General features: G+C 38.4%; 1 protein-coding gene across 22 annotated transcripts in view; it reads left to right on the plus strand.

The window, feature by feature from the left end:
* NRXN2 (neurexin 2) overlaps positions 1 to 3,733 on the plus strand; it is a 1,320,144-nt gene extending 1,316,411 nt beyond the window's left edge. For 15 of the 22 annotated variants that reach the window (XM_063945216.1, XM_063945225.1, XM_063945221.1 and 12 more), the window contains one exon: positions 1,689 to 3,733. In XM_063945216.1, the coding sequence (XP_063801286.1) occupies positions 1,689 to 2,572 (884 nt within the window). In that variant the 3' untranslated portion in view covers positions 2,573 to 3,733. The remainder of the gene's footprint in view (positions 1 to 1,688) is intronic. The other 7 variants (XM_063945229.1, XM_063945230.1, XM_063945232.1 and 4 more) reach the window with 1 other exon arrangement.
* Positions 3,734 to 26,205: the final 22,472 nt, after the last annotated feature.

Below are 26,205 nucleotides of genomic sequence, written 5' to 3' on the forward strand. Positions count from 1 at the left end.
CGTGCTAGGTAATTTAGCCAAACAAAATTAATTGAGGGCAGCATACTGTATATAGTGAAGGAAAATCAAACTGAGTTAGGTGGATATATGGAATTTACAATAAGTTAATTGCATAACCTAAAATGTATGTAAATACAATGCTTTGGAGCATTACATTTGTGTGTGGTCAGTGCCACATTACTTTACTGACATAACAGTGCAATCAAATACAGTATATAATGTAGGAATACATTTTTTTTTAAACTTTAATGATTTGTTATAAAAGTTGGCAAGTATTGTGTTTTTATCAGCATATATATTGGGGTGTTTCTGTTTCCCTTACCCCTAGTTAATAGTTTCCTTTTTTTGCTTTGCTTTTATTTTTATAACATAACATAATATCTATAAAATTTAAATGTTCATGGTCATTACGTTCTTTACGTCTTTTTAAGGACAGTATGCCTTATGGAGGGACACTCATTAAGCTATACTGGGCCTGAAATACATTATATAATTAAATAGTGATAGTAAAATATATTTTATATATAATGTTTAGGTAAAATAAATGACATTTTTTAACTATAAAGTGACCGTGAAACAGTAAAAATAAATAAAGCAAGAAGTGTTTTTTTTTACCCAAAAGTTTCACAGTTTCTTTTGTAATTTTTTTTTTTGTCTTCATGCTAAAATCACATGTGGCCAATTGTTTGATGTAAGTTGTCTAAATATTCTGAATCAATTTTATTTGATGAGAACAGGACAGCTGAAATAAACAGAGTTTTCTGTAGATAGGTGGGGGAGCATTGTCGGATTGATGGGGCGGGTAGACCACTATGTTAGAGATAAAGTTGTTAATGTAGACAGAGGATAGTTGTGGGCAAGTTGTAAGGAGAATGGAGGGAAAAGGTATTGTAAGAAAACACAAGTGAGGGAGGCAAAGAATACAGGAAGTAGTTATAATTTTATCAAATTGCCAGAACAGAGAGAAAATAATGACAAAGTAATACAATAAAAAGTAAACCATAGAGGAAGCAGGCAGCCATGTCATTATATTTGTATAGGTAAAAAGGGGCACTTTCAAGTAATAATATATATTGATCTGACTCAGAGTAGGGGCTACTGTACTCAGTAAGAGGGTGGTACAAATATTGCAAGCAATATAGGAAAAGAGATGTTATTGAGAAAGACTGAAGGAAAAACATATGACATAGAAAGTACAGAATATATTTTAGTGCTTATATAGATCAGTAGCAGGGTCATTTGTTTCAGATATGAAAAGTCATTAGAGGGTTTAAAAGAGATATATGCACAGTATATATGTACCATGAGTAATAGCTATGGAATAAGTATTGGCAATATGGCAGAAGAGATAAAGAGAACTGTAGCCAGAAGAACTGTAGCTTGTTGATAGGGAATGTATAGTTAAGAAATAGTAAGAAAATTGTATTAATCAATATGTAAAGTAGTCACTATTATGTATTTAAGGTATTTAGCATAATATAGTCATTACACAAAGAGTTTATTAGATAGTTATCATTGTATAATAAAACATTTTGGGTTTACTAATGGCTGTTAAGCTGATAGCTGTAGATGTGCAAAGGGAGTTAGCAGATAGTAGTGTGTTGACCATATGTGAACATTCTGAGGTTTTTACTCACACAATTTTCTTTGCTGTTTTCTCTGTCTGTTTTTCTCTTGTTTATTCACAGGAGGGGAATTAATATTGCCCACAATAACAGAAGATTCCTTAGATACCCCTCCCATTGCTACCCGCTCCCCCTTTGTACCTCCCCCCCCTACTTACCGAACTGTCCTCACTCTGGACACTACCAAAGATTCCTTGAGTGTTCCTTCCAACCTGAGGCCACCATGCCCTTCTGAGCAAGAGGATAGTGATTGTGAGGAGGGGATAGAGGTTTCTGGTTATGCTTCAGGGGAGGTATTTGAATCAAGTTTTCCTCCTACTGATGATGAGGACTTCTATACCAGTTTTCCATTGGTAACAGATAGAACCTTGCTGTCCAGAGATGCAGCAAGGAGACCTTCTGGCTCTCGACCAAATACAAAGGCAGGAGGTTCAACCTCCTCCCCTTATGACCTTCTCACCTCCACCACATCCCCAGACCTTGTCCGGAACATCCCTGCCGGCAAAATGAATAACAGGGAACCCCCAAAACCCAATTTAGACCAATACCCTCATATCCCTACCTCTTTCCAGCTAGACAAGCTAAACAAGCAGAGGTTCCCACCTATAACTTCTTCCCCTAATTTCCACAATTTTCCTACAGCAAATCCTACAGGCTCAGGGGAGAAAGGATCTCCTGGAGCAGTAGAAGTTATCAGGGAGTCCAGCAGCACTACAGGAATGGTTGTAGGAATTGTGGCAGCAGCTGCTCTCTGCATCCTCATTCTTCTCTACGCAATGTACAAGTACAGAAACAGGGATGAGGGGTCCTACCAGGTGGACCAAAGCCGGAACTACATCAGCAACTCTGCCCAGAGTAATGGTGCTGTGGTGAAAGAAAAGACTGCACCTGCCACTAAAACAGTTGGTAAGAGTAAGAAAAATAAGGACAAGGAGTATTATGTGTGAGCTTAGAATGGACTCTCCCAAATGTGGGAGTATGGTTGGCAAAATCCAACCAACCATTCAATGGAGATACAAGACTGACCCCATGCTGTGACCAATTATTGACTAAGCAACAGTGACTAAGACCCAGGTCAACAGTTGGCTGTCACCTTAATCAACCAATCCACTGCTTAAACAACTGCCAACTGTTAAAAAACACCCAACTAAGGGTTATCCAGACATTAACCTTTGGTCAGCCATTTGAATGTCAAAAATTAGCAAACCTACTGTACTGTATCTACAGCAACTAACTATGGAAACATACATGAACATATCCACTGCTCATCAAATCACCAAACGGTGGATCAACACCAACAAGTCTTCTACTAATTGATGGTAATCCGATCATCTGAAGAAACTGCTAAGAACAAGAGATGCCTCTACTTTTTAACAATATTGTACCTAATGTTTCCCACCTAAACTTTTCTCTCTAACCATAAAAAGGAAAGACATCTCCTCCTATTTCTATTTCTTCTCATGTCTTCTTGAGGAGAAAAAGCCAATATTTCCACTGACCTCTTGTGTTGGAAACTCTTTAATATTATTACAGATACAATTCTAAAAAAAAAAAAAACCTTTAACTTGGTTCCTGCCTAAAGGTGGTAGTACCAGGTAAGGTATATAGTGTGGAGATCTCCTTCCATGGACAAACATGCTAAAATTAGGAGAGATGGTCAGTAATGATCAGTCAACTATAATCCTTAAACAACGTGGAGCCATTGAGGGGAGAGGATGGTAGAATGTTGAGAAAACCATGTTTAGAGACACAAACTTGGTCAAATATGTTGGAAAGAGGGCTAACAGAACTGGCCTTGGTTATGCTCTCCCCTCCCTTAACCTCATTGCCCCTCAGTTTCCTCTATGCCCTTCTAAAGATCAAGGTTATTTCTATTCTGGTTTGTGTGGTGTTGTCTTGGTTTTTTGAACGCTGAGCCGTGCGTTTGACTTCTTCATGGACTAAATCTACTGCCCCACACCCCTCAAGAAATCAACATCCATTTTACCACCCCAGAATTTATCCTTATACCCCTTGAAATAAAATGGACTAGAAATAATGGGGTTTGGGGTACTGGTGCAAAGAGAGTATCAGAATATCAATAAAGCAAATGTTACGGCCTTGTATAAGAGTGTTGAGATTGTTAATGCAGAGGATTATTCTATATTTAAGTTTCTTATTTTTGTCTATATTCAAATTGGGACATACTTTATATTGCTGTATATTAATTATAAAATCCCTGTCTCTGTCCATAAAAACATTTTAATAATGAGATGATGATGATAACTGGAATACACATGGTAAAAATATCAAAATGAACACTAGATGACCCTAAGTACAGATACAGTGCCAACAATCCAAGGCATCTCAGATATGGCTTAAATACTCTGGTGTCTATTTGGTTAGTATATGTGTAGTGGACATCTATTCTTAAATCAAATGAAGATGTATAGCTTCTCTTTTCCTACAGTAGCTAAAAGGAGTGACACTGATGTTTAAGAAGGTTGATTTCAAACAGTTTAGTGAACCTTACTAGCACTATTGAACATTATACTGAATTAGGCTAATTAGTATATAACTACAGTATATATTTACTGGCTGGAAGCAATGAGGAAAAAATGGTCTCATACTGTGCAATAGGGGCTATGTCTAAGAGCTACTGAAAACAACCTCACAACATATTATTTACAAAGGATAATAACTGCTTGATTATCTGAATTATTATAACACTCCACTATGCTGTGTTATTTATAAAATAAATCTGTATGTAATACATATTGGGGTGATGCAGAGCTGAATGCAAGTCCATTTGCGTGTGTGCATTTGATGGAAACTAGTGCATGCTTCAGTTGTATCCACACTTGTCACTGAAGGAGCGTAACTGGGCTGTATGAGGTGTACGCATGTAGGGAAAATACAGAGAGAATGGTGTTACGGGCCATGCAGCGCTGTGTGTACATGTCATGTAACTATGCCTGTTTTCGGATGGATCTTTTGCACCAGGGATAGGGCTGGTGCATGTGCACACTGATGATAACTTCTATGAAACAAAGCATATGAATGGCGGTGGAACAGATCCATAGAGGCGTATCATTCAGAATATGGGTGAAATTATACATTTATTTGCATTTATACGCAATGTGAGATCAATTACAGCCAACTTGTGTATAACTCTACATCAGTCCCTTTGTGTCTCAAAATAGATTTTCTGTGCTTAAACATTAAACACACACGCGCACACACACACACACACACACACACACACACACACACATGTATTAACACAATAATACACATCCACTAACACATGGTTACACAAATCTTTAAACTTCCATGTAAGATACATCTTTTAATACATATGGAAGAATTCATAGGTATTTTACACCCAAATACACCAGATCAGCTTTGGTATACTTTGGGTTGCCATATTAGTCTATCTCAAAGTTGGTGGAATCATGCTATAAACTGTATACAGCAATGATATGTCTATTGACGTTATGACAAGATGTATAGGGTAAAAGTAAACCTTTTGCACATATTGCTGCTAGCAGGTGAGAAATTAATTTTCTACATAAAGAAAGTTGATCGGACATATAAGCATAGATATAGGCCATCTACGTCATATAAAATATTTTTCAGAGTTTTAAGTAAATTTTAAATACATTAACCATGCCTTATTTTAAAGTCAGACAATGTACACAAATTATTTTTTTATTCATAGATAATATCTGAAAGTGTCTTTTCTGAAATGGTAATCAATGCAACAGGAGAATGATCAGCATGTCATGAGTGCAATACATTGTGGAAATCTGCATTGTATGAATCTGATTATATGACCTGTGCCTAGCATAGTAATGAAGATACCTTTTGAATATGCTTTGCTACTACAATGATACTACTGCAGATGTGATTTAAAACCACAACTGAAGACTTGTTCTTTGTTCTTGTTCTCATTATGAAAGTTTACAAAGTGAGTTTTATTATTGGTAAATATAACTGTATAGTAAGTTTCATCAAAGACTCCATTAACTGTTATCAATTCTGTTTGTATTGGTTCAGAGTAATACAAAGCAAATCTCAGTGTGCAGATAACAACTTCATTTGGAAAAAAAAAAATCTCCCAAATAACTGTCAATTATATTACTTTTCATCAATCACCTCTAGTAATTTTAGCAAATTAACTATTTCTTATAAGACCTGTATGTAATCCATTTTTAAATTCAGTCAATGAATATTCGTTTACTACATTCCATGGTAAGGAATTTTACAGCATAACCACCCTTATAGTTCTACCATCCTGGTTGAAAAACTTCTTTTTGCTAGGTGGGAATTTGAGTCTTTGCAATGTTTGGTTGCAATGTTCAGCTTTGCATACCTCCAAGAATTCCAATGCACCTCTATGGGGTACAAGGAAAAATTAGCAATGTTGGTGGTCACAGTGTGCCCGTATTCTGATCATTCCCATGGCGTTGAAACGGCACTTATTGGACATCGCTGAGAATCGAGTTTCCTTCTTAGAGTCTCATTAGTTGACCCTTTGTCAGTGGCTCATTTTTTTATATAATAGTTTTAGACAAATCTTAATATTGACCTTGGCCATAAGTACATATGTGTCTTCATACACTGTTGCTCAAATTGCAGCAAATAGACAATCTTTCTCACTGAAAATTTTCATCTTATTCGCATAAATAAACTGGAAGTGACAAAACTGTGTTTCTAGATTGCAATGATCAATTTGATATGCGACATTTGTATATTTGTGTGCAGTTGAGCTTGAATCTGTGTAAGGAGTGCTACAGTGCAGCAACTTTGTGTTTAAAACTAAATCCTGTGCAATTAATTTTATGCCACAGTGCCATTTGCCCAGTATTATTATTGTTTTGTATTTCTGGTAAGAGTTAAGGTGTAGACTCTTTTATATTGATATATAAGGCTGCAGTGGTCTGCGCATTGTGAGGTACCTAACTTTTTAAGTGAGTCTGAGTCTGTGTAAGGAGTCCTATAATTGTATGTGTGCGGTTAAAGTTGCAGCCCAGCACCTGCAGTATTATTATTATTACCAATTATTTATATAGCGCAAACATATTCCGCAATGCTGTACAGAGAATATTTGCCCATTCACATCAGTCCCTGCCCCAGTGGAGCTTACAATCTATATTCCCTATCACATGTAAACACAGACACCTTCACACTAGGGTTATTTTTTTTTGGGGGGGAGCCAATTAACCTACCAGTATATTTTTGGATTGTGGGAGGAAACCGGAGTACCCGGAGGAAACCCATGCAAGTATGGGGAGAATATACAAACTCCACACAGTTAGGGCCGTGGTGGGAATTGAACCCGTGACCTCAGTGCTGTGAGGCAGTAATGCTAACCATTACACCATCAGTACTGCCCGTACTGCAGTACACTTTGGGTCATGTTTTGCTACATCTACTAATGCAAATAAACTAGAAATTGAAACAAAAATATGGTGTCTTGTGCCATATAGCGTATAGAGGTATATGAGGACACATCTGTACATATATTAACAAGCTTTTATTTCAAATGTCTCATTTTAATTCTTTATAGTATGGAGTATACCAAGGCAACCAACTACCTGTGAGATGATGTCTAGCATACAGCACTTTTACTAATAGGAGTCATTATGTTTCTCGTTTCTTTTTTGATCCATCTTTCTTTCCAATTTGAAAGCTATTTTTTGTCTATATAGAACATTACAATGTACATATGAAAATTTCTAACAGCAGCCCAGTTCTCTGTCCTTAACTATAATTACCAGGGTGGGTTGGGCAAGATTACTTTGTTATTTTATGTATTGAGATAGAAATGAGTGCATCAACAGCTTATAACTTTATTCCCAACAATGCCAGGCACTCATCTCTTCCCCTCCCACGTCTCATCAGATCGCATCCACTTCTTAGTTTCACAGAATTTGTCTGAGCTAGAATTCAAGCCTTGCAGTACATTAGATTGCTTACCACTCCCATAGCAAGCCCAAGCCGCCTCAGGTTTACCGTAATAGTCCGTCTGGCAGACTCTTATGGCAGAATACTAATAACCAGCTTTCTGTCAACTAGTGTTCTGGAAGTGGCATCGATCTGTAGCCACAATGTATACTTTACTGCTTAATGTACTTATCTCTCATGTTCCTTTCTCTAGCAGCATATTGACTTTTCACCATAGTGTGCCTGTCACAGCTTAGAGACATTTTAGTTGCTATGCAGGAATGCTGGCATAGGGCCTAATTCAGATTCGTAAGAAATTGCACAGCCGTTTCCCTACAATTCTGTGCAACTAAAATGTAAATGCACCAAGAGGCATCTGCCCCATCTGTAAAAGATAGATGCCTGCATGAATTTGCAAAATCTGAGTTCTGCGTTTGAGGACAAAGGATCAACATCACAACCATCGGTTGTGATTTGCGATGTCTGTAGGCAGTGGTCAGTCTGCATAAACTGAAGCTTACTCAGTCTGCCCGTCAGGGCTGTTTCTAGCCAATTTGGCTCCCAGTACGAGATTTAAAAATGCCCCCCCATTGACATAAAAATGCCATAGCAAGGGGGCATGGCCTCATTAAAATGGGTGTTGCATCATTAAAATGGGCGTGGTCTCATCTAAAAAGACTACCTTACAACCGAGTTTTTGACCTTGCACCAACAGATCACGGCCACCACAGGGAAAAAAAATATATATATATTATGCCATACACCGCAATGCCCTTGATACATTAAATCCCCATTTTACACATCACGGCAGGCAAGACTCCCCATTTTACACATTACAACAGGCAAGAGTCCCCATTTTACACATTAGGCAGGCAAGAGTCCCCATTTTACACATCACGGCAGGCAAGAGTCCCCATTTTACACATTAGCCAGGTAAGTGTCCTCACTTTATACATTACACAGGCAGGTGTCCCAATTTTACACATTACGCAGGCAAGAGTCCCCATTTTGCACATCACGGCAGGCAAGAGTCCCCACTTTATACATTACGCAGGCAATTGTCCCCATTTTACACATTATGGCAGGCAAGAGTCCCCATTTTACACATTACGCAGGCAAGAGTCCCCATTTTCACATTAGGCAGGCAAGTGTCCCCACTTTATACATTAGGCAGGCAATTGTCCCCATTTTACACATTATGGCAGGCAAGAGTCCCCATTTTACACATTACGCAGGCAAGAGTCCCCATTTTCACATTAGGCAGGCAAGTGTCAAGTGGGGGGAGGAGGAAGGGAGAGGGAGGGGGGAGAGAGAGAGACTTATATTTGCAGAGGTTCTTCCCACTCTTCGGCCCGCCTCTCCCTCCTCACGCCGGCCGCCTTGTCCTTATAGTAACTTGGCTCCCCCTCCTCTTGCCATCAGTACTCCGCTCGGGGGGCGGAGTTTCGCGGAATGACGCGATTGCGTCTAGCTTTCCTATGCTAGGATGTACTTGATAAATGATAGTTACAGTCTGATTGGTTGCTACAATATTGGCATCTTCCCCACTTGACCTTTTTGGAATGTTTGATCCATTTCACCTCAAGTCTTTATGGGCAAAATTATTGGAAATTTTTTATATTTTTACAGATTGGTTTCTCATTATGAATGATGGATATTAAGTACCATACTGTACATTTAGACCTTCATTATCACTAAAGACATTTTATTCACAGAGTGCCTGAGTGTATAACTTCAAATATTGATATGTGTATCATGTTACCTCACCTAATGGTCCTTTGTCACTGTCAATTTTGAAACAAAATAAATATAACAACTAAGCATATAAAGAAATAGAAGAAACACTAACATGGTAGGTAATATTATAGTGGACAGCCTTGTTTTTGTCCTGATTTATACTTATTTACTAGTTACATTGAAACCAGAATTGCGATACCAAAGCTATCGGAATGACCAGATAACAGGGTAATGTACTGACGTTGGGATGGCTGAGAATGATTACATACTTCACCTGACATTCAAACTCTTTGTTTATATTTCTCTGTGTCAAAAATGAGAACAGATAAGATGATCTTGCTCTAAGATGCCTGTCCAGTTCCTTAAAAATAATTTCAAAGCATTTTAACTTAATATAAAAAAAAATCGTTTTTGAAAAAGTAAAGATAAATATAATTAAATAATGCAATTGACTGAATTAAAACAAAAATGTGCTTCTTTTGTCTATGCTTACTGCTTTGTCTCCTGTTTACATTGTTGCTGTTTTATTGGGACAACATGATAAATCCCACTGTGCATTTGAAGTGAAGGATAGGATGGTGTAAAGTCTCCATTTTTTATCGGTTATATATTATATTAACTCATAAGAACAATATAAACTACATTTCAGGTACTTATGCAGTACATGATGGTTAATGGTAATCTTCACCACAATGTGCGCAAAACCTCATTTCACTAATTAGTGTGAGAAATAGATGGAATTCTGACCCAATTGTTATTTTCATAATATTTTACAGTTACAACCCACAGAAACAAGTGACATGGCAGTTATTGATTTGGAAATGAATATTCAATCTGTGTTCAGCAACATACTGTACCATATTTAAATTGCAGCACTGTGACTACTTATATCTGTACTGATTTTTTAAAACAGCAGGTAAAACATGTTGTAACAAGAATTCCTCAGCAGAGGGTAGTGCCACGAGTTGGGTGTGATACGTCAGTGTTGTTTAGAATGTCAACATTCAGCATTTATGCATGTTGAAAATGTCAGCAGATTACATGTTGATATTCACAATGTCCACATGGACATAATGTTGACTGTCAACAGTACTATTTTGGTTTAAAATTAACCCTAACCCTAATTGCAGCCTATGCCTAACTCTAATTGCATGAGTCAACACTGTTACTGTCGACATTCAGAGTGTTGACGTTTTGAGCATATTGACATGTCAGCGTTGACATTGTGGATGTCAATATCTTACCTGTCAAAATACTAAACATGTCAACATCTTGAATGCTGAAATTCAGAACATGTAACATTCTTGTGTTGACATTTTGATTGACGACATTCTGAATGTCGACATGTTGACTGGAATCCAGTCCCACATTAGTGAAATATATGAGATCTCAGCTGCTTGCAAGTACTAATAAAGCTAAGAAGTTTGGTTCAATCAAACAGACTTATTAGAACCAGTTTACAATGAATCCTTTAGAGTAAAAATGGAGAATTACCAATTAATCGATGAAACCAGGATTTCATCTAATTGCAAATTAATATCATCAAGAATAAAGTTAGAAAAGACTAAAAAAAAACACCATGCAGCATGCTTTTACAGCTATATCCCCCTTTCAACTCTAAAATATACTTAACATATTTATGTACTTATGCACTTTGGTTTACAGATGCGCCAACACCGTTTCTGTTCAAGTGCCCCTTCCTTTGCTCAAATCATGTTTCCTCCATGGAAATGGCGATTAGATCAATGCAGCCTGTACTGTGCAGCAGCCTGTTTGGATCACCCAGTTTCTCCTCTATTGGCTGTTAGGAAGCAGGTCTCTCAAGTCTGATAAGCACTCAGGTCATGGAGTGGGGGAGTAAAGAACAATTCTTAAGCTCCGGGTGATACAGTAGATAGATAGATAGATAGATAGATAGATAGATAGATAGATAGATAGATAGACAGATAGATAGATGAGGAGGGCTATGCACATATAATGGATAACAATGGACACATTACTGTAGTATGTAGTGTACATAAGAGGATGACTCTGCATTGTATAATTGTGTAAGCATTGTATATATTAGTAGTCAGATGCATTGGGATACGGATGAGACAGTACTAAGTCGAAGTCAGCAGGTCGACACATAAGGTTGACATCCATTAAGTCAACACTGACAAATGGTCGATACAGCAATAGGTTGACATGAGTTTACTGGAATATTTTTCACTTTTTTGTACTTCACCATCCAAGAGCAAAGTGAGCCATGCGAGGAGACACAGTACACTTATTGGGGTTCCATGTGCTTATACAGAGAAAGACACCAGAATTAACTAAAAAAATGAATGCCAACCTTTTCATGTGTTGACCTTTCCTGTGTACACCTTTTCTCAATGTTGACCTTCTGTCAATGTCATCCTAATAACTGTTGACCTTGTATACCACACCCAGATGCATAATAGTATGGTGGTGGAAATTGGGTGTTTCTACTTGGGCTCAGTATGAATTATCGCCGGCTGGGATGCGGCCATCATTGTACCAACAGCAGAATCCCAGCCACCAGTATGCCGGCATGTTTCTACCTAAGTAGAAACACCCAATTTCCACCACCACCACCATACTTTTATGGATCTGGGTGTGGTATACAAGATCGACAGTAATTAGGGTGACATTGACAAAAGGTGTACACAGAAAAGGTCGAAACAGGTTCTATTCTCCAACCTTTGGCGCTACTGGTTAACAGTTGAAACTGTGTGGTGATACAGTTTCTGATGTGTATAATTAGGTAATAATAATAAAAAAATATTAAAATTTAAAGTATGAAGGCAGTGGGATGTATCTAAATTGCAGATTTTTATTTGGTACAATGTTTAAAAAATATATATATAAAAAATATATTATAAAGGTTATGAGTGCTCTTATGCGTTCAGTATCTTGTTTGCAATGAGAATTTAGCTAACAAAAAAAAAATTTTTTTTTATAACCAAACATATATAGTGATACTAAATGCCAGTTAAATTCTAATGGTGTTAAACACTTTAAACACGTTAAAAAACGTAATAAAACACTGTGTTTCAAATAAAAGAATGAGAATAAAAGGAGACCGGTCCCTTTCTTTTTTAGGTAATTTGTAAGAAGTCCCGGCAGGGTTAATTGCCGTTGCACAGAGGTCCGGTTCAAAAAGAGTTTCTGGTAATCCGTGAAGGCAGTACTGCAGTTTGTAGTCACAGTAAAAAAAGGTGTGATCAGCTTACGTGTCTTCACCCTAATCAGGGCTGGGGAGTCCGTGTGTGTCTGGACGGTGCTGCAGGTGTTCTGTCTTCCGTAGCCGTGGTTTGTTACAGGCGCCTGTAACTCCGGTTCCCTTGATGTTGTCTCGCCGGCGTCTTCCAGGGAATCGGGATCTCCAGGTTTCGGGTGGACGCCCCCCTCTTTGTCCACCCGAAACCTGGAGATCCCGATTCCCTGGAAGACGCCGGCGAGACAACATCAAGGGAACCGGAGTTACAGGCGCCTGTAACAAACCACGGCTACGGAAGACAGAACACCTGCAGCACCGTCCAGACACACACGGACTCCCCAGCCCTGATTAGGGTGAAGACACGTAAGCTGATCACACCTTTTTTTACTGTGACTACAAACTGCAGTACTGCCTTCACGGATTACCAGAAACTCTTTTTGAACCGGACCTCTGTGCAACAGCAATTAACCCTGCCGGGACTTCTTACAAATTACCTAAAAAAGAAAGGGACCGGTCTCCTTTTATTCTCATTCTTTTATTTGAAACACAGTGTTTTATTACGTTTTTTAACGTGTTTAAAGTGTTTAACACCATTAGAATTTAACTGGCATTTAGTATCACTATATATGTTTGGTTATAAAAAAAAAAATTTTTTTTTTTTGTTAGCTAAATTCTCATTGCAAACAAGATACTGAACGCATAAGAGCACTCATAACCTTTATAATATATTTTTTATATATATATTTTTTAAACATTGTACCAAATAAAAATCTGCAATTTAGATACATCCCACTGCCTTCATACTTTAAATTTTAATATTTTTTTATTATTATTACCTAATTATACACATCAGAAACTGTATCACCACACAGTTTCAACTGTTAACCAGTAGCGCCAAAGGTTGGTCCCCTTCCCCCTAGAGATTGTGAAACAAGGAAACAAACGAAAAGAGTTTCCTATTCCAAACCTGGGCTGCTCGGTCACACAAGCACATAGATAGACATTTTTAGGGAGCGCAGAGCACACCCCCAGCTACACAGGTTCTATTCTCCCTCTATGAGCAGCGTGGACCCCCACAGAGTGAGATTAGCCTGTGTCACTGGTATTTCAGTGGCTGCATTTTCCCGATAGGCGGGATTCCGGCGTCAGCATTGTGACCGCCAGAATCCCGACTAGCGATATTTTAACCACTTCCCTTCTACTTGGATGGCTGTTAGCTGCTGGATGAGAACTCCCTGCCTGCAACTACTATCCAGGCTGCACCTGCTGCAAGACATGAGAATGCAATGGACTCTCTTCTTTAAGGACAAGCTCTGGCTGACATTATCACTATGAAAAACACAAAAAAGTAAATGCGACCAGCACTGCATATACAGAGGGATTTGCTTGTCATCTATATAGCTTATTGTTACTTAGGCTGTAAATGAACCCATTCTTTTAGATCACATACTACTGTAGTAATGGCAAATTACAATCATCACCATTCGACAGTAGTAGGAAATGCAGAAAGGACCTTTTGAGGATCCACCCTAGTGATGTTTCAATGCCTCTAATAATAAGACTACATGCTCTGTTACTGTATGTCTTGCAGGGGTGGATTGGGATGGAAAACCAGCCTGGGAAAATTATGCAAGCAGCCCTAATGGGGTGGGGTCTGTTGAGGGGGGGCAGGAACACCCTAGTGATGTTTCAATGCCTCTAATAAGAAGACTACATGCTCTGTTACTGTATGTCTTGCAGGGGTGGATTGGGATGGAAAACCATTCTGGGAAATTATGGAAGCAGCCCTAATGGGGTGGGGTCTGTTGAGGGGGGACAGGAACACCCCAGTGATGTTTCAATGCCTCTAATAAGAAGACTACATGCTCTGTTACTGTATGTCTTGCAGGGGTGGATTGGGATGGAAAACCATCCTGGGAAATTATGGAAGCAGCCCTAATGGGGTGGGGTCTGTTGAGGGGGGCAGGATCCCTCCTCATAGGGCCTGATTGTATGCAATTGTGTCCTTCCTTGCATCTTTTGCTGAAATTGTGTCTGTGACCAGGGGCAGATTGGTTACTAAAAGTGGACCTGTAAAATTTTGTAGAAGTGGCCCGACATGGGCAGCACAAGAGATATAACAGGCAGAGTTGATGTTCTGCATAGTGGGAATAACAGATTGAATAGGGACAATGCAGTGTAATGAATGTGGTGGGCTGCCTGTCATGTAGGGGGTGCAGCCACATGACAATACAGAAAACAGGTCCCACAGAAACATCAGCCTACCAGGAATCTTCCTGGAGAGCCCTATGGCCAATCCGACCCTGATGTCTTGTGATGCAGTTGTTTGGCCTAGCACAGACATTGGTTATAATACATTTAATAACTCACTTGAAATAAAACAAATCTACCAATGTCATTCTACTGTACTGATGTGGAATAATTTCAACATATCAGTCCGGTCACATGCGCACCATAAAAAGTATATAAAGTTTTTTCCCATAAAATTTTCTTTGTGAGGTCTTTTTATCTGTAAATGTGAAAAAGTATGCTGTGGACAATTGTAGCTTTAAAGATGAATATGTATTCCAGCTGCAAAGATAGTTCCTGTTTCTGGTTTATGTGCCATCCTCTGGTTTTGTCAAAATATCCCAAAATTCAGTGGAAAGTGCACTGCAAATCAGACACACTTGCCCAGTGCTACCCTGATTCTGAAATCAAGCCTTTAGGAACCACCTTGCTTCAAGTTATGGCTTTACAATAATGACTTACTGTACTGGTGCAGAGTAAGAGGGAAAACCAACACAATGGTTATATTGGTACAAAGAGTAAGTGTACTTAGTTTTGATTAATGTGGTCACATATAGTTAAATGTGTCTGGCTTTACAGGTAATTCAATGCCAGCAATAAGTAGTACATACTTTTCAAGACACCTTTCCGTGGATACCTTTTTTTTCAAAGAGAGATGTCAAGCTATGAAACCACTTCATTTGTGTGTGTGTGTGTGTATATATATATATATATATATGTGTGTGTGTACATATATTTACCAGATGCAATAAGAGATTTACTCAAATAGACAGTAGATGGCAGCATTACTCTATATAAATAAGAAATATGTGACATTTTATATAACAGTAACAATAACAGAAGCATTTCATCTAAGTTTGTATATTAGCAACAGCAGTCACAGCTATCTCATCATTAATATTTTAATACTTTTATGACCAAACTAGCAACACACATTCCACAAAATACTCTGTAATAAACCTAAATGCTAAATTGTGTATATAGGGGGCTAGTCATAGTTGGTCACAGATTTTGCTCTCCGAATAAGTCCCACAGTCCACTTCCTGATAAACTAACGTGATTTGTACTAAATGTGTAGATCTCCAAAACCAGAATCATAGGAAAAAGGTGTTTTTTTAACTTCATTTTGACTCTGCTTTTTTAGAATTTGAGTGAATACTGTGTTGAGAAACATGATCAGAAGAGCCATGACAGCTTTATTAACATATATGGCAGCCATTGAGATTGCACCATTATCAGTGCCAACACAATTTATTTGTGGGGGTTCTAGACATTAGAACCCCAGGGTTCATATTCAGTAGCTGTGGGGTATATATAATATAAATAATTGAAGTTGCTATCTTAAACATTAGTAAAAACCTGGTGTAGATTATTTGACACCTGCAGTAGGTGAAACTCAAACAAAGCAAACTTCTAACAGGAGGTATAAACCAATGTAAGAATATATCATATAATCCAAATATAATCTACCTAATAATATTTAATTTTAAACAAATTTAAAATGGTAGCAACAGTATATTTTTCACACTGAATATTCTGCCTACTATCAGTAAACTAAAAGGAACACCCCACAAATATATATATTTACTACAGAATCACCAGGGATGTGTATTTTTGTGTAGAGATAGTTTGACACTGATACCCAGTATACAAATAAAATGAATATAGCTATAAACATTGTTATTAAACAGAAAATGTAGCTCATCTTTAACCTGTATAATGTCATTTGTTGTCTTTAAAACAAGCATCAAGTAATAATAACATCAAATTACAGACTAAAGCAAAAAGAAATAATGTTTCCACAGTGGGTTTGACTGTTATAAATGTGTTTCTTTGTTGTGTGACTCAACATTGTATGTAGGTTTAAGTTGCACTGAACCACAATAACTAGTAAATTCAATAGGGCAAGTGTCTGGTTGCATATGTTGCACCTAAATGCAGTGTTACGCATAATAGGGTGACTGTGCTGTCCTTATGTACCTACTGCTATTTGTCTAGGGCCCCAGCTGTGCCCACTGTGCATGTAAGTGCCTTGCCATTGTAGTAGCACTCCTTACTGCTTTTCTCACCATCAAGTCGCATGCTTGCCCTCTGTGCTCAGTAGATGTTCCTTTAACCTGGAAACCAGTCTCAGCCTGCAGAGAATCTGGACTATCTCGTGTTGAGAAGTACAAGCATCCCATTAAAGTCCAACTTCTTACAACTTTATTACTGTATCACCATCTTCAACTAAATCAATTGTTGATTGTCTCCTAAAGTCCTCATATTTTTTAAAGTATTGCCTTAATTATGAGTGTGAAGGGTCATCTGTATTGTTTTTATTACATGTAGCAATTTTGTGTGAAGTTTTTTGTATTACTCTTGGTGGACCTGGAAATGTGATACTCAGCTGAAATGCCATTTGGAGGTATAAAATGGGTTCTACTATAGGATGAGAACATTATCTCCCAGCTAGTACAAAATGTATGTCTTTTTGCTAAGTGAAAATGACTGTGCAACCCTACACACAGCAAGCATTGGTCTCAGAAATGAATCCGTTTCACAAATGTATTTCAATATTATAATCTAGCCCTGCAAAAAAAACATCTCTTCTTTCAGTTCCTTAAATGATCTTGTGGAAGAAATCCAGGCTTCTGTAAAATAAAAATGAGCATTGATTTCAGATATGTAACTGGGAGCGCATACAGTAGATGTAGTAAGTATGTTACAGAATACTTTCCCATCCCATAATAATATCTATATATTAAGTTCAACATATGATCCATTCTTTTTTTCCTGTATCATATGTATTAAGATGATTAACATGATCATATTCAATATACTGTACAAGGTGAGGCAAAAAACCCCCCTGAGATTTGAAAGGTTAACAAAAAAGGCATGGTAAATGCTATTTAAAATGTCAGTACATAATCTAAAAGTGCATGTAATACCGTTAATTTTCAGTTGGTTTTGCATAATATGTTGACATCGATGTTTGTAGACCTCAGCTATCAGATGGCCACGTTGGCTGTGTAGTGGCCTTTCACAAAGCTAATGAGGATTGTTTTCTGCCCAGTAGAGAATGTTCTGCTTGTTAATGTAGCCAGACAGATGGAAGTGAGATCTCAAGAAACTGCAGCGATAACACCGGAAATGACACACCGAGTGATGCGAAACTTCAGAGGTCGACTACAAATGTGTATTACGAATGAAGGCCACCATCTGGACGATATCATATTCAAAACCAGTTCAAAATAAATTGTATTCCATGCACTTTTGGATTATGTACTAAAATTTTGTATAGCATTTACCATTCTGTTTTTTTAACATTGAAAATCTGTGAGTTTTTGTGCCATACTCTGTATAAAAGTTCTATATAAGATAACATATATGATTAAACAGAATCTCTCTAGAACTACAACTAATGTATTACAGACACAAGGAATATGACACTTATAGAAAGCCTTTTAATTTCTCAAAGTCTGGCTTTCCCGCTTCCATCTCTTGAGCCTTTCTGGCTCATAATTATTGCTAATATTAATGAGACCATCCACAAATTAATCCCTTTGGTTTTACTTATTATTAAAATCAAAGTGCATCATCTAATTTGGCTTCTTTGCATAAAACTAGGCAGTACAGTATATTTAGTAATGTTATAATACTGCACATATGTGTAAGAAGACATTAGATAAAAATGACAACTGGCCAATGCGCTCCCAAAAAGATTTCAAGATACCATAAAATACTGGTGTGTCTAAGGGGAACATTTACTAAGCAGTGATAAGAGTGGAGAAGTTGCCCCATCAACCAATCAGCAGCTTTGTAAAATGTTATAGTATGCAAATTATAGATGTTACTTCAGTGCTGATTGGTTGCCATGGGTACTTCTCCACTGGCTCACTTCTCCGCTCTTATCACTGCTTAGTAAATGTCCCCCTGAAACCCCTATCCAGACAAGCTCGTTGCAATGTGTTCAGTATGCTCAATAGTCTGGAGTTATCAGAAATTATATCAGTTACATACTTTTAGATTTAGGGCACATACAGTACTCTATCTTTACTGACCAGTATTTAGATTGGGAGTGGATTATGAGATCAACACTAAACAGGTCTACAGTCAATAGGTCTACCACTAATGATAGACATGTATTAGGTTGACAGGATCAAAAGGTCCACAGGGTAATAAGGTCTACATAGAATAGGTAGACAGTAGAAAAGATTGACAGGGTCAAAAGGTCAACATGGAAATGGCCGACACAAAAAAGGTCGACACACATTATTATTATTTTAGGTTTTTTGGGTGTTATGTCACTTTTCTGCAACATACAAGCCCCATTGGTGTACCACGTCCCCTCGCATGGCGAGTGAAGCCTAATAGACTTCTACCATGCTATTACCCACTCATGGAATTTCCTACATCACACTATCAGGTTCTCTAATAACCTTTAAATCTTGAAACATTCCCTGAAAACCCATTTCTTTATTAGGCTTATCTTATTGTCATCTATACTGAACACACTAATGCACCCTTAGAACTGCCTCGCATGACACTCTGAGCCACACTGACTCCTCTTGTTGCATCTGTGCTTTTTTTCCAATTAGGATTTAAGCTATCTCATGAGCAAAGCTCTTTATACCCTGTGTTTACATGTTTGAATTTTTATTGTATAACTTCTATGTCCTGCTTTAATCTATGTAATGTTTCCTTACTGTCTGATCACTGTCACACATAAAATATCTACAATAATAGCAGTAGTAGTGGTAATAATAATAATAATAATAATAATATAAATCCTCAAAACATTATTGCAACTCCTATGCTTCTAGGTCACATCAACTTACAATAGTGGGTGCATGCTAAGTGCACACAAAGCCAATATTCACAAAATTGACCAATGTTTGATGTACAGTGCATTTGAGCTGATGGTTACTGTCAGGAGACGCAGAAAGAATTTAGATGCAAGAGCCATGGATTTCATTTGGCATTCCTGAGAGGTAACAAGAGGGTGGTTAGGGAGTCATGGGTGTGTCACGGTCAGTGGCTGCATCTGAAGATGCAGTTACACTGACACAGGCAGAGATTGTGTGCCTCCATAGGGCTGGTGCAGTCTCCAGTGGTGCAACTGTTGGTGAGTCTTAGTATGCACAGCATCGAATTAGCACCACAGTTGGTTGGCATTACAGTAGGAAGAACTTCAGCTGCAGCACTAGCATAAAGATGCAGTCATGACTGTGTGCAACTACATCCACCCTTGAGGAAGGACTACTGTAGGGTGTTTGTCACAAATTTCTCCATTTGTTATGTTATCAGCATTGATCCTGACAAGTTCTTTACTTAAAGCAGGTAGAGTTTCTAATAGGAAAGCAAGGTGTAACTTAGAAGACAATATAATAATTTCATATTAGATTATTCTGGCACAGGACATTTGATGGGTCTCGGTGATGTGATAAAGCTACACAGGGTGGTCAACCCAGGACAAGAGTTGCTGATCATACACAACAAATGCAGCAACAAGAGCCCTAAGGCAATGTAGGAAATCAGAATCTACCGGATGAAGAAGTGCTTTACAATACACAATTTCAGTAAGTGGTATTGGTTTCCAAGAAGCTGTGTAAGTAAGCCTGAAGAAACCCCTTGCTATTCATGACGGTATGAAAGATACAGAGTAGGTGCAGTAGAAAGTGCCTGTTTGATGAATATAAAAGCTTATTTTGTATTTGTGTCCCAGGATAAATGTGCTGTTAAGCTAAAGGGGTTTGGTAGTAGAGCATAGCTCAGAATTCTCAGAATCCACAGATGGTAATACAATTTGTTGCTTTTGTTCAAGGAAATAAGATTGGCAAACTACATTTTGGCAAAACATTTTGGTCTGCAAGAAGAGAGGCATATTAAAGTACAGTATGTGACCAGACTGATTTGAGAGTGGGACATGGGCTAGTTCATCTCTAAATGACAGTTTTAAAAATGCTGTAAATCTGGGTGTGGGATTTGATGGCATATTAGGTATCTAGATCGAGTCTTAAAGTACTTTATATAAGGGGCATATGCCGAGCTCTGATGGCATATAAAGAGTATCTGGATGGGTCTGATGGCAAATAAAAACAAACATATTAAAAAGGGAAGTTTGGGTCTTTGGGTGTGTTAACTTTGGCCTTCTCTCTGGCCACCACTATTTCTAGATTTAACCACCTTCATCACAGATTTTGGAATTTTTTGACACCCTACTCAGTGAGAACTTGGATTCCTCCAATTGTTCCAGCCCTATAGGAATCCTATATTTCATGACTGAGATTTTCACCACTTATTTTTTATCTATATTTATAACTTGATTTCATACAACTGACAATTAAAGAGTGCACCAAAAAAAGTATTTTTTTTTTTTGCTCTCAACTTTACCTGTGATAGAGCAGTCGACCAGAATTATGGTGGGTGGGCATAGGAGAGGTGCTCCAGTGCTGATCACCCAGTTTTTAGTGCCTTCATATGGAGCATTCCGTGGGTGAAGTATGAGCCGACAGGGACTGGAGGCAGGCACAAAAATCTTTCTTGCCTCCGGGTGACTGTGATGAAGTTACGCCACTGTCAGAGGGCACTATAAGGAGAATACAGACAAGGTGTGCAGCAATACAGAACATATGTGGGAGCAAATACAGACATACTCTATAGAGGGGCATCAACCTCAAAAGATCTTATAGAACATATAAATAATGAGGTCTGTAGTTAAAATACATACAGTAAGTTTATATATTTAAAGAGCCTTTATGTGAACATTACTATTGCAATAATTTAAGTTTGTTGTGTGTGTGTATGAGTGCATATATATTTTTAGATTTGGAAACCTCCACTCTAGAACTTCATATCCCTGTGTCCAGGCCAGTGTTGAAATTCAGAGGCAAACTCAGGCTGGAAACAAGCCTCATTGATTTACAGCCAGAGGGAGAAGGAATGTGTAAATGTATGACCTGCCAGGACCTAGCAGGAAGTGATGCCTTTTGCCATACACCCACATCTATATGGTGTCAGAAGTAATCAGACATGGCTCAAGTTCTTCCCCACATTGATCTCCTCATCTTTGATGAATACATTGCTGACAATTGGATCCAGTTCAGAAAGAATGAAAAGTATACAGTATCGTTGGACTGTCTGAGAAATAGAAAGACACAGGCATACTCTTACTAAATCTTTCTTGAGCAGAGCAGTAGATAAAGCAGACACATGTGTGTATGAGGAAGTAAAAGATAATGAAAACCCTTAAGTGCTGTTTGAGGAGATATATTTACCTGTATGGAATGTAATAATGTACAGACATATACAGTACTTAATACCACAAACCAAAAGCATGATGAAAATGTGCAATCATTGGTGTCCACATCAAAGCTACTAGCAAAAAAACACAGATTTTGGTGCCATCACCAATGAACTAATCAGAGACAGAGTTGTTTGTGGCATTCATGTAAATGCTGTTCATGCAGTTATTAAGAGAAAATAATTTGACTTTAGAAACTAAGTCATATCTGCAGTCTTTATACAAATCCAAAAGATACGCCCGCACCGGTAAAAATTAAAATAATTCGACAAGTATGTTCCGCTTCCCTTTGACTTGATCTATTATATAGTATACTGTATATTTATACCTTTATTTATTGGTCGGGAGGGCTACCCATGGCTTAAAGATTAAACCATATACACACACAAAGACAGAAGCTATTAACTGGGTGCACTAAGAAGCTCACAACTAATTAATATAAAATAACCTTTATTATCATCGTTTAAAAATACCGTTGTTTTTAAATTTTTAATTCAGCCATTATGAAATATATTAAAATACACAGAGTGAAAAAAGTTAATGAAAAAGTGATTAAAATGCAGTCTTAATGAGGAGTACAGATGTGTCATGCTACATTTTTGCCGCATATAGCAGCATTCTGTAGTGGGTCCGTAATTCATATGCAACATGGCAAGCTGCCCAGTACGCATAGCTAGCCAACTCCTCTAAACTTCACTTGCAACTACTTACTCTTTAATCCCTGGCATCACCTGGCCACTCCAATCTCCCTCTCATGTCTCTCCCTAAACACCTTCTGTCACATACTCCTTTATTTAAGGCACACATTTCACAATAATCTTATACTTCCAATACAAGAACAAATAACTCCATGAGTGATTTGACGGACTGCCATATGGTAGTCATGGGTCCAAATCCTGGGTATGACAGCATTTTGAAATATGTGCTTTAAACAAAGGAGGATGCCACTGATGGTACTGGGTATGACTGCTAAGAAATGTATGATTTAAAATAAAGGATATTGTAAATAAATGACAAAGAGCTCTCAAAGTAAGTGCTGGTATAAGAGAATTTGGTATCCAATCTAATTTCCTTTTGCAGTGTTCTGAAATTAAAAATATTCCACAAATGTATATACAGTATATATATATATATATATATATATGTGTGTGTATACAGTATATAGTGAGGAGATCAGGAAAGGGGTGCTCTCTCCTGGGGTCAATGGGCACCTCCAAAAACACAGCAGCTAGGAAAACAGTGCACCAGTCCAGGGTGTTCGTGCAATCTAGCCATAGCTAGTTTCACTGTGCAGTGCAAATACAAAACATACCGTACTGTACAAACAAATCCTAGCCTTTCTGGGCACTAACTAAACATTATAGATTCCCTCTCTCAAAGTGGTAGGACCTAATGCCCCTGCCACAAACACAGTACTTACAGTCAGTTGATCACAGTGTCTCATTACAAGCCTGCTGCCGGTTTCCGCATTTAGTGATACAATAAGCCAAGCCCTGACACAGCTTACTATATATCAGTTTCTTACATGAGGCAGAAGGCTTAAGAACTTGAAATGGGCTTTATGGATGGAGCTCTCCCTTCTCTCTCACACCCATAACCCGAGGACCCATTATTCAGCTCTTACTAAAAACCCAAACTCTAATCAAATCTTTTTAGCAAAACACACATTTCCTGGAGGTTTAAAATACATATGCCAGAAACCTAGGACAAACATATCTCACATTTATCACTTTACCAGTGCTTCTATCACCCCCCACCCCCCTGCCGGCATTCTAGCTGACGGTATCCCAGCGTCGGTATGCTGACTGCTGGGATCCCGGTCACCAGCATCCCATACCCAACGCAGCCCAATTTTATTAATTTGGGGCTTTATCAAAACTCTGCCAATGGTGTATTCATGATACATTACTTATTTGATCCCTGGTCTTTTTATTTTTGGGTGTTGGCTGTCAATCCTGCCATACAGATGGAATCCAACACTGCTTATACTATGGGTGAGTCTGCCAATTAGGATTATATGTGATTACATCACTCAGATAAGCAGCATCATACTGTCTATGCCGCCTTAGAATTCTATCCTTCATACATTGAAAGGTGGCGGGTGCCCCATGTAACCCAAATTACAACATCTTGTATTTGAACAACCCTTCTGGTGCAGAAAAAGCTGTCTTTTCTTTGGCATTCTCTGTTAACTGCACTTGCCAATACCCTTTGGTTAAGTCAAGAGTGGTCAAGCATCTTTCTGTTCCTAATCTTTCAATAAGTTGATCCACCCGAGGCATTGGGTAGGTATTATCCCCATATGTTCTCTCCCTGCTGTGTGCCTTGTATCCCAGCTGCATGGGCTTGCTGCATGAAACCCGGCATCAGAGCCTCTCAGCTACTTCCAGGATTCGGCTTGCTGGCTCTCTGACTGCCTATTGGGCGATGTGATGGGTAAGGGTGTGTCTGGCTAACACGTTTCTCCCGTGATGGGCTTCGTCAGGGTGTGTATACACCACAGGAGAAACGCATTGGTCAGATCCACCCTTACCCATCACTACGCCCTTATAGCCAATCAGAGAGCTGTCAAGTTGAATTTCAGAAGTAGCCAAGAGTTTCTGATGCCGGGTGCCAGGCAGCATGCCCACGCAGCTGGGCTAAAAGACACACAGCACTGAGGGAACTGAAGAGGATAAAGAACGGACCACCTACACTGTCAAAAGTCAGCAATGGCCATGCAGGATGGAACCTGCATTGGAAGTGGGAATGAGAACAGCCTGTCCATCGGTTGCAAAACTCCTCCTGCGGTCACTCACCTCCACAGCACAAACGCAAGGGCATTTACACTAAGGTAAGGTAAGGTAAGGTACACTAAGGAGTGACAAGGTACCCAACAATTGCTCGCCACAGAGTAACACACTGTCATATGAAGTTAGTGCCGGCACTTTAGTGACTATATTTGATGATGCTGAAATTGGCATGTGCTGTATATCTTAGTACTGCTGGAAAGTAATCTTAGTGTATCTGTTTAATTCTCATGCACGGATTTTCATTTTATGATGCTTTATTATGATGTTTTAAAGGGGCAAAGCCTGTTTTTAAAACAGTTTTTTAGTGTATATTGATAACTAGATGTTCTACCCGTCCTTGGTACGGGAGTTTCTGATTTTCTTCGCACGAGAGTTTATTTTTTTCATGGTTGTACATATAGATGAGTGTTAAAATTCTGGTAAATCTATAGAGATGTACATTTGAGATGTCTTAATGTAAGTAAATATTAAGCCATGGTCCTTGGCGTTACCCGAGGAGCATCCGTAGCAGATACGGTAAAAAGTAACACAAGCCATGCATCTGTAATAACATTATTATGTCAACCCCCTTTTCAACCCCTTAGGGTAGGTTTATTGAAATTCTAATTATGTTGTTTTCCTATTTCCCAACTGATACCTATGTTAAATTTCAGCTTCCCATCTGTGAGTCCAAACACATAATTTGACTGTAACACAAAAAAGCGCAGGGGTCACTTAACTATTTCCGTACCCTAATTTATACTGGAGGGAACTACCATTTTAGCACCCCATTGGCAGCTAACACAACCCAACCCACAAGCACATGAATGGAAGCGTGAGTTAACCAATTATATCCATCGACTGGGTGGCATCGAAATTCGACACATTATTCTACTTACGGAAATCATTGCAGAAGCGCAAACTCCCGTCCAGCTTCGGAATAAGCACAATGGGACTTGTCCACTCACTATATAACTCTTCAGTAACCACCAATTTCAAAATGTTTTTACATTTCTTTAGACACTGATACCAGCTGGGCTTCTGGTTTTCTATGGGGTTTTAGGTTAACCTTAACCCCTGGGTCAGTGATTATGTCATTATGTACTTTTTATGTGTTTAATGACTGTTGTTTAACCTGGTATGTCTGAAAACAAAACTTTAACCTCCTGCTATTGAACAGTTGAGAGGGTTTTAGCTATTGTTAATTCAGTAACTAAAGGCTATGGGTTTACTGGTGGGACTGGGATGGCTGACATTCAGATTTATCCTCTTATACTGTGGCTGAAATGCGTTTGCATCTCAGCACACAGGTCACACCACAGCATAGTGTACACTATGCAATACACT

This window comes from Pseudophryne corroboree, chromosome 11, assembly GCF_028390025.1.
Source record: "Pseudophryne corroboree isolate aPseCor3 chromosome 11, aPseCor3.hap2, whole genome shotgun sequence".
NCBI lineage: Eukaryota > Metazoa > Chordata > Amphibia > Anura > Myobatrachidae > Pseudophryne > Pseudophryne corroboree.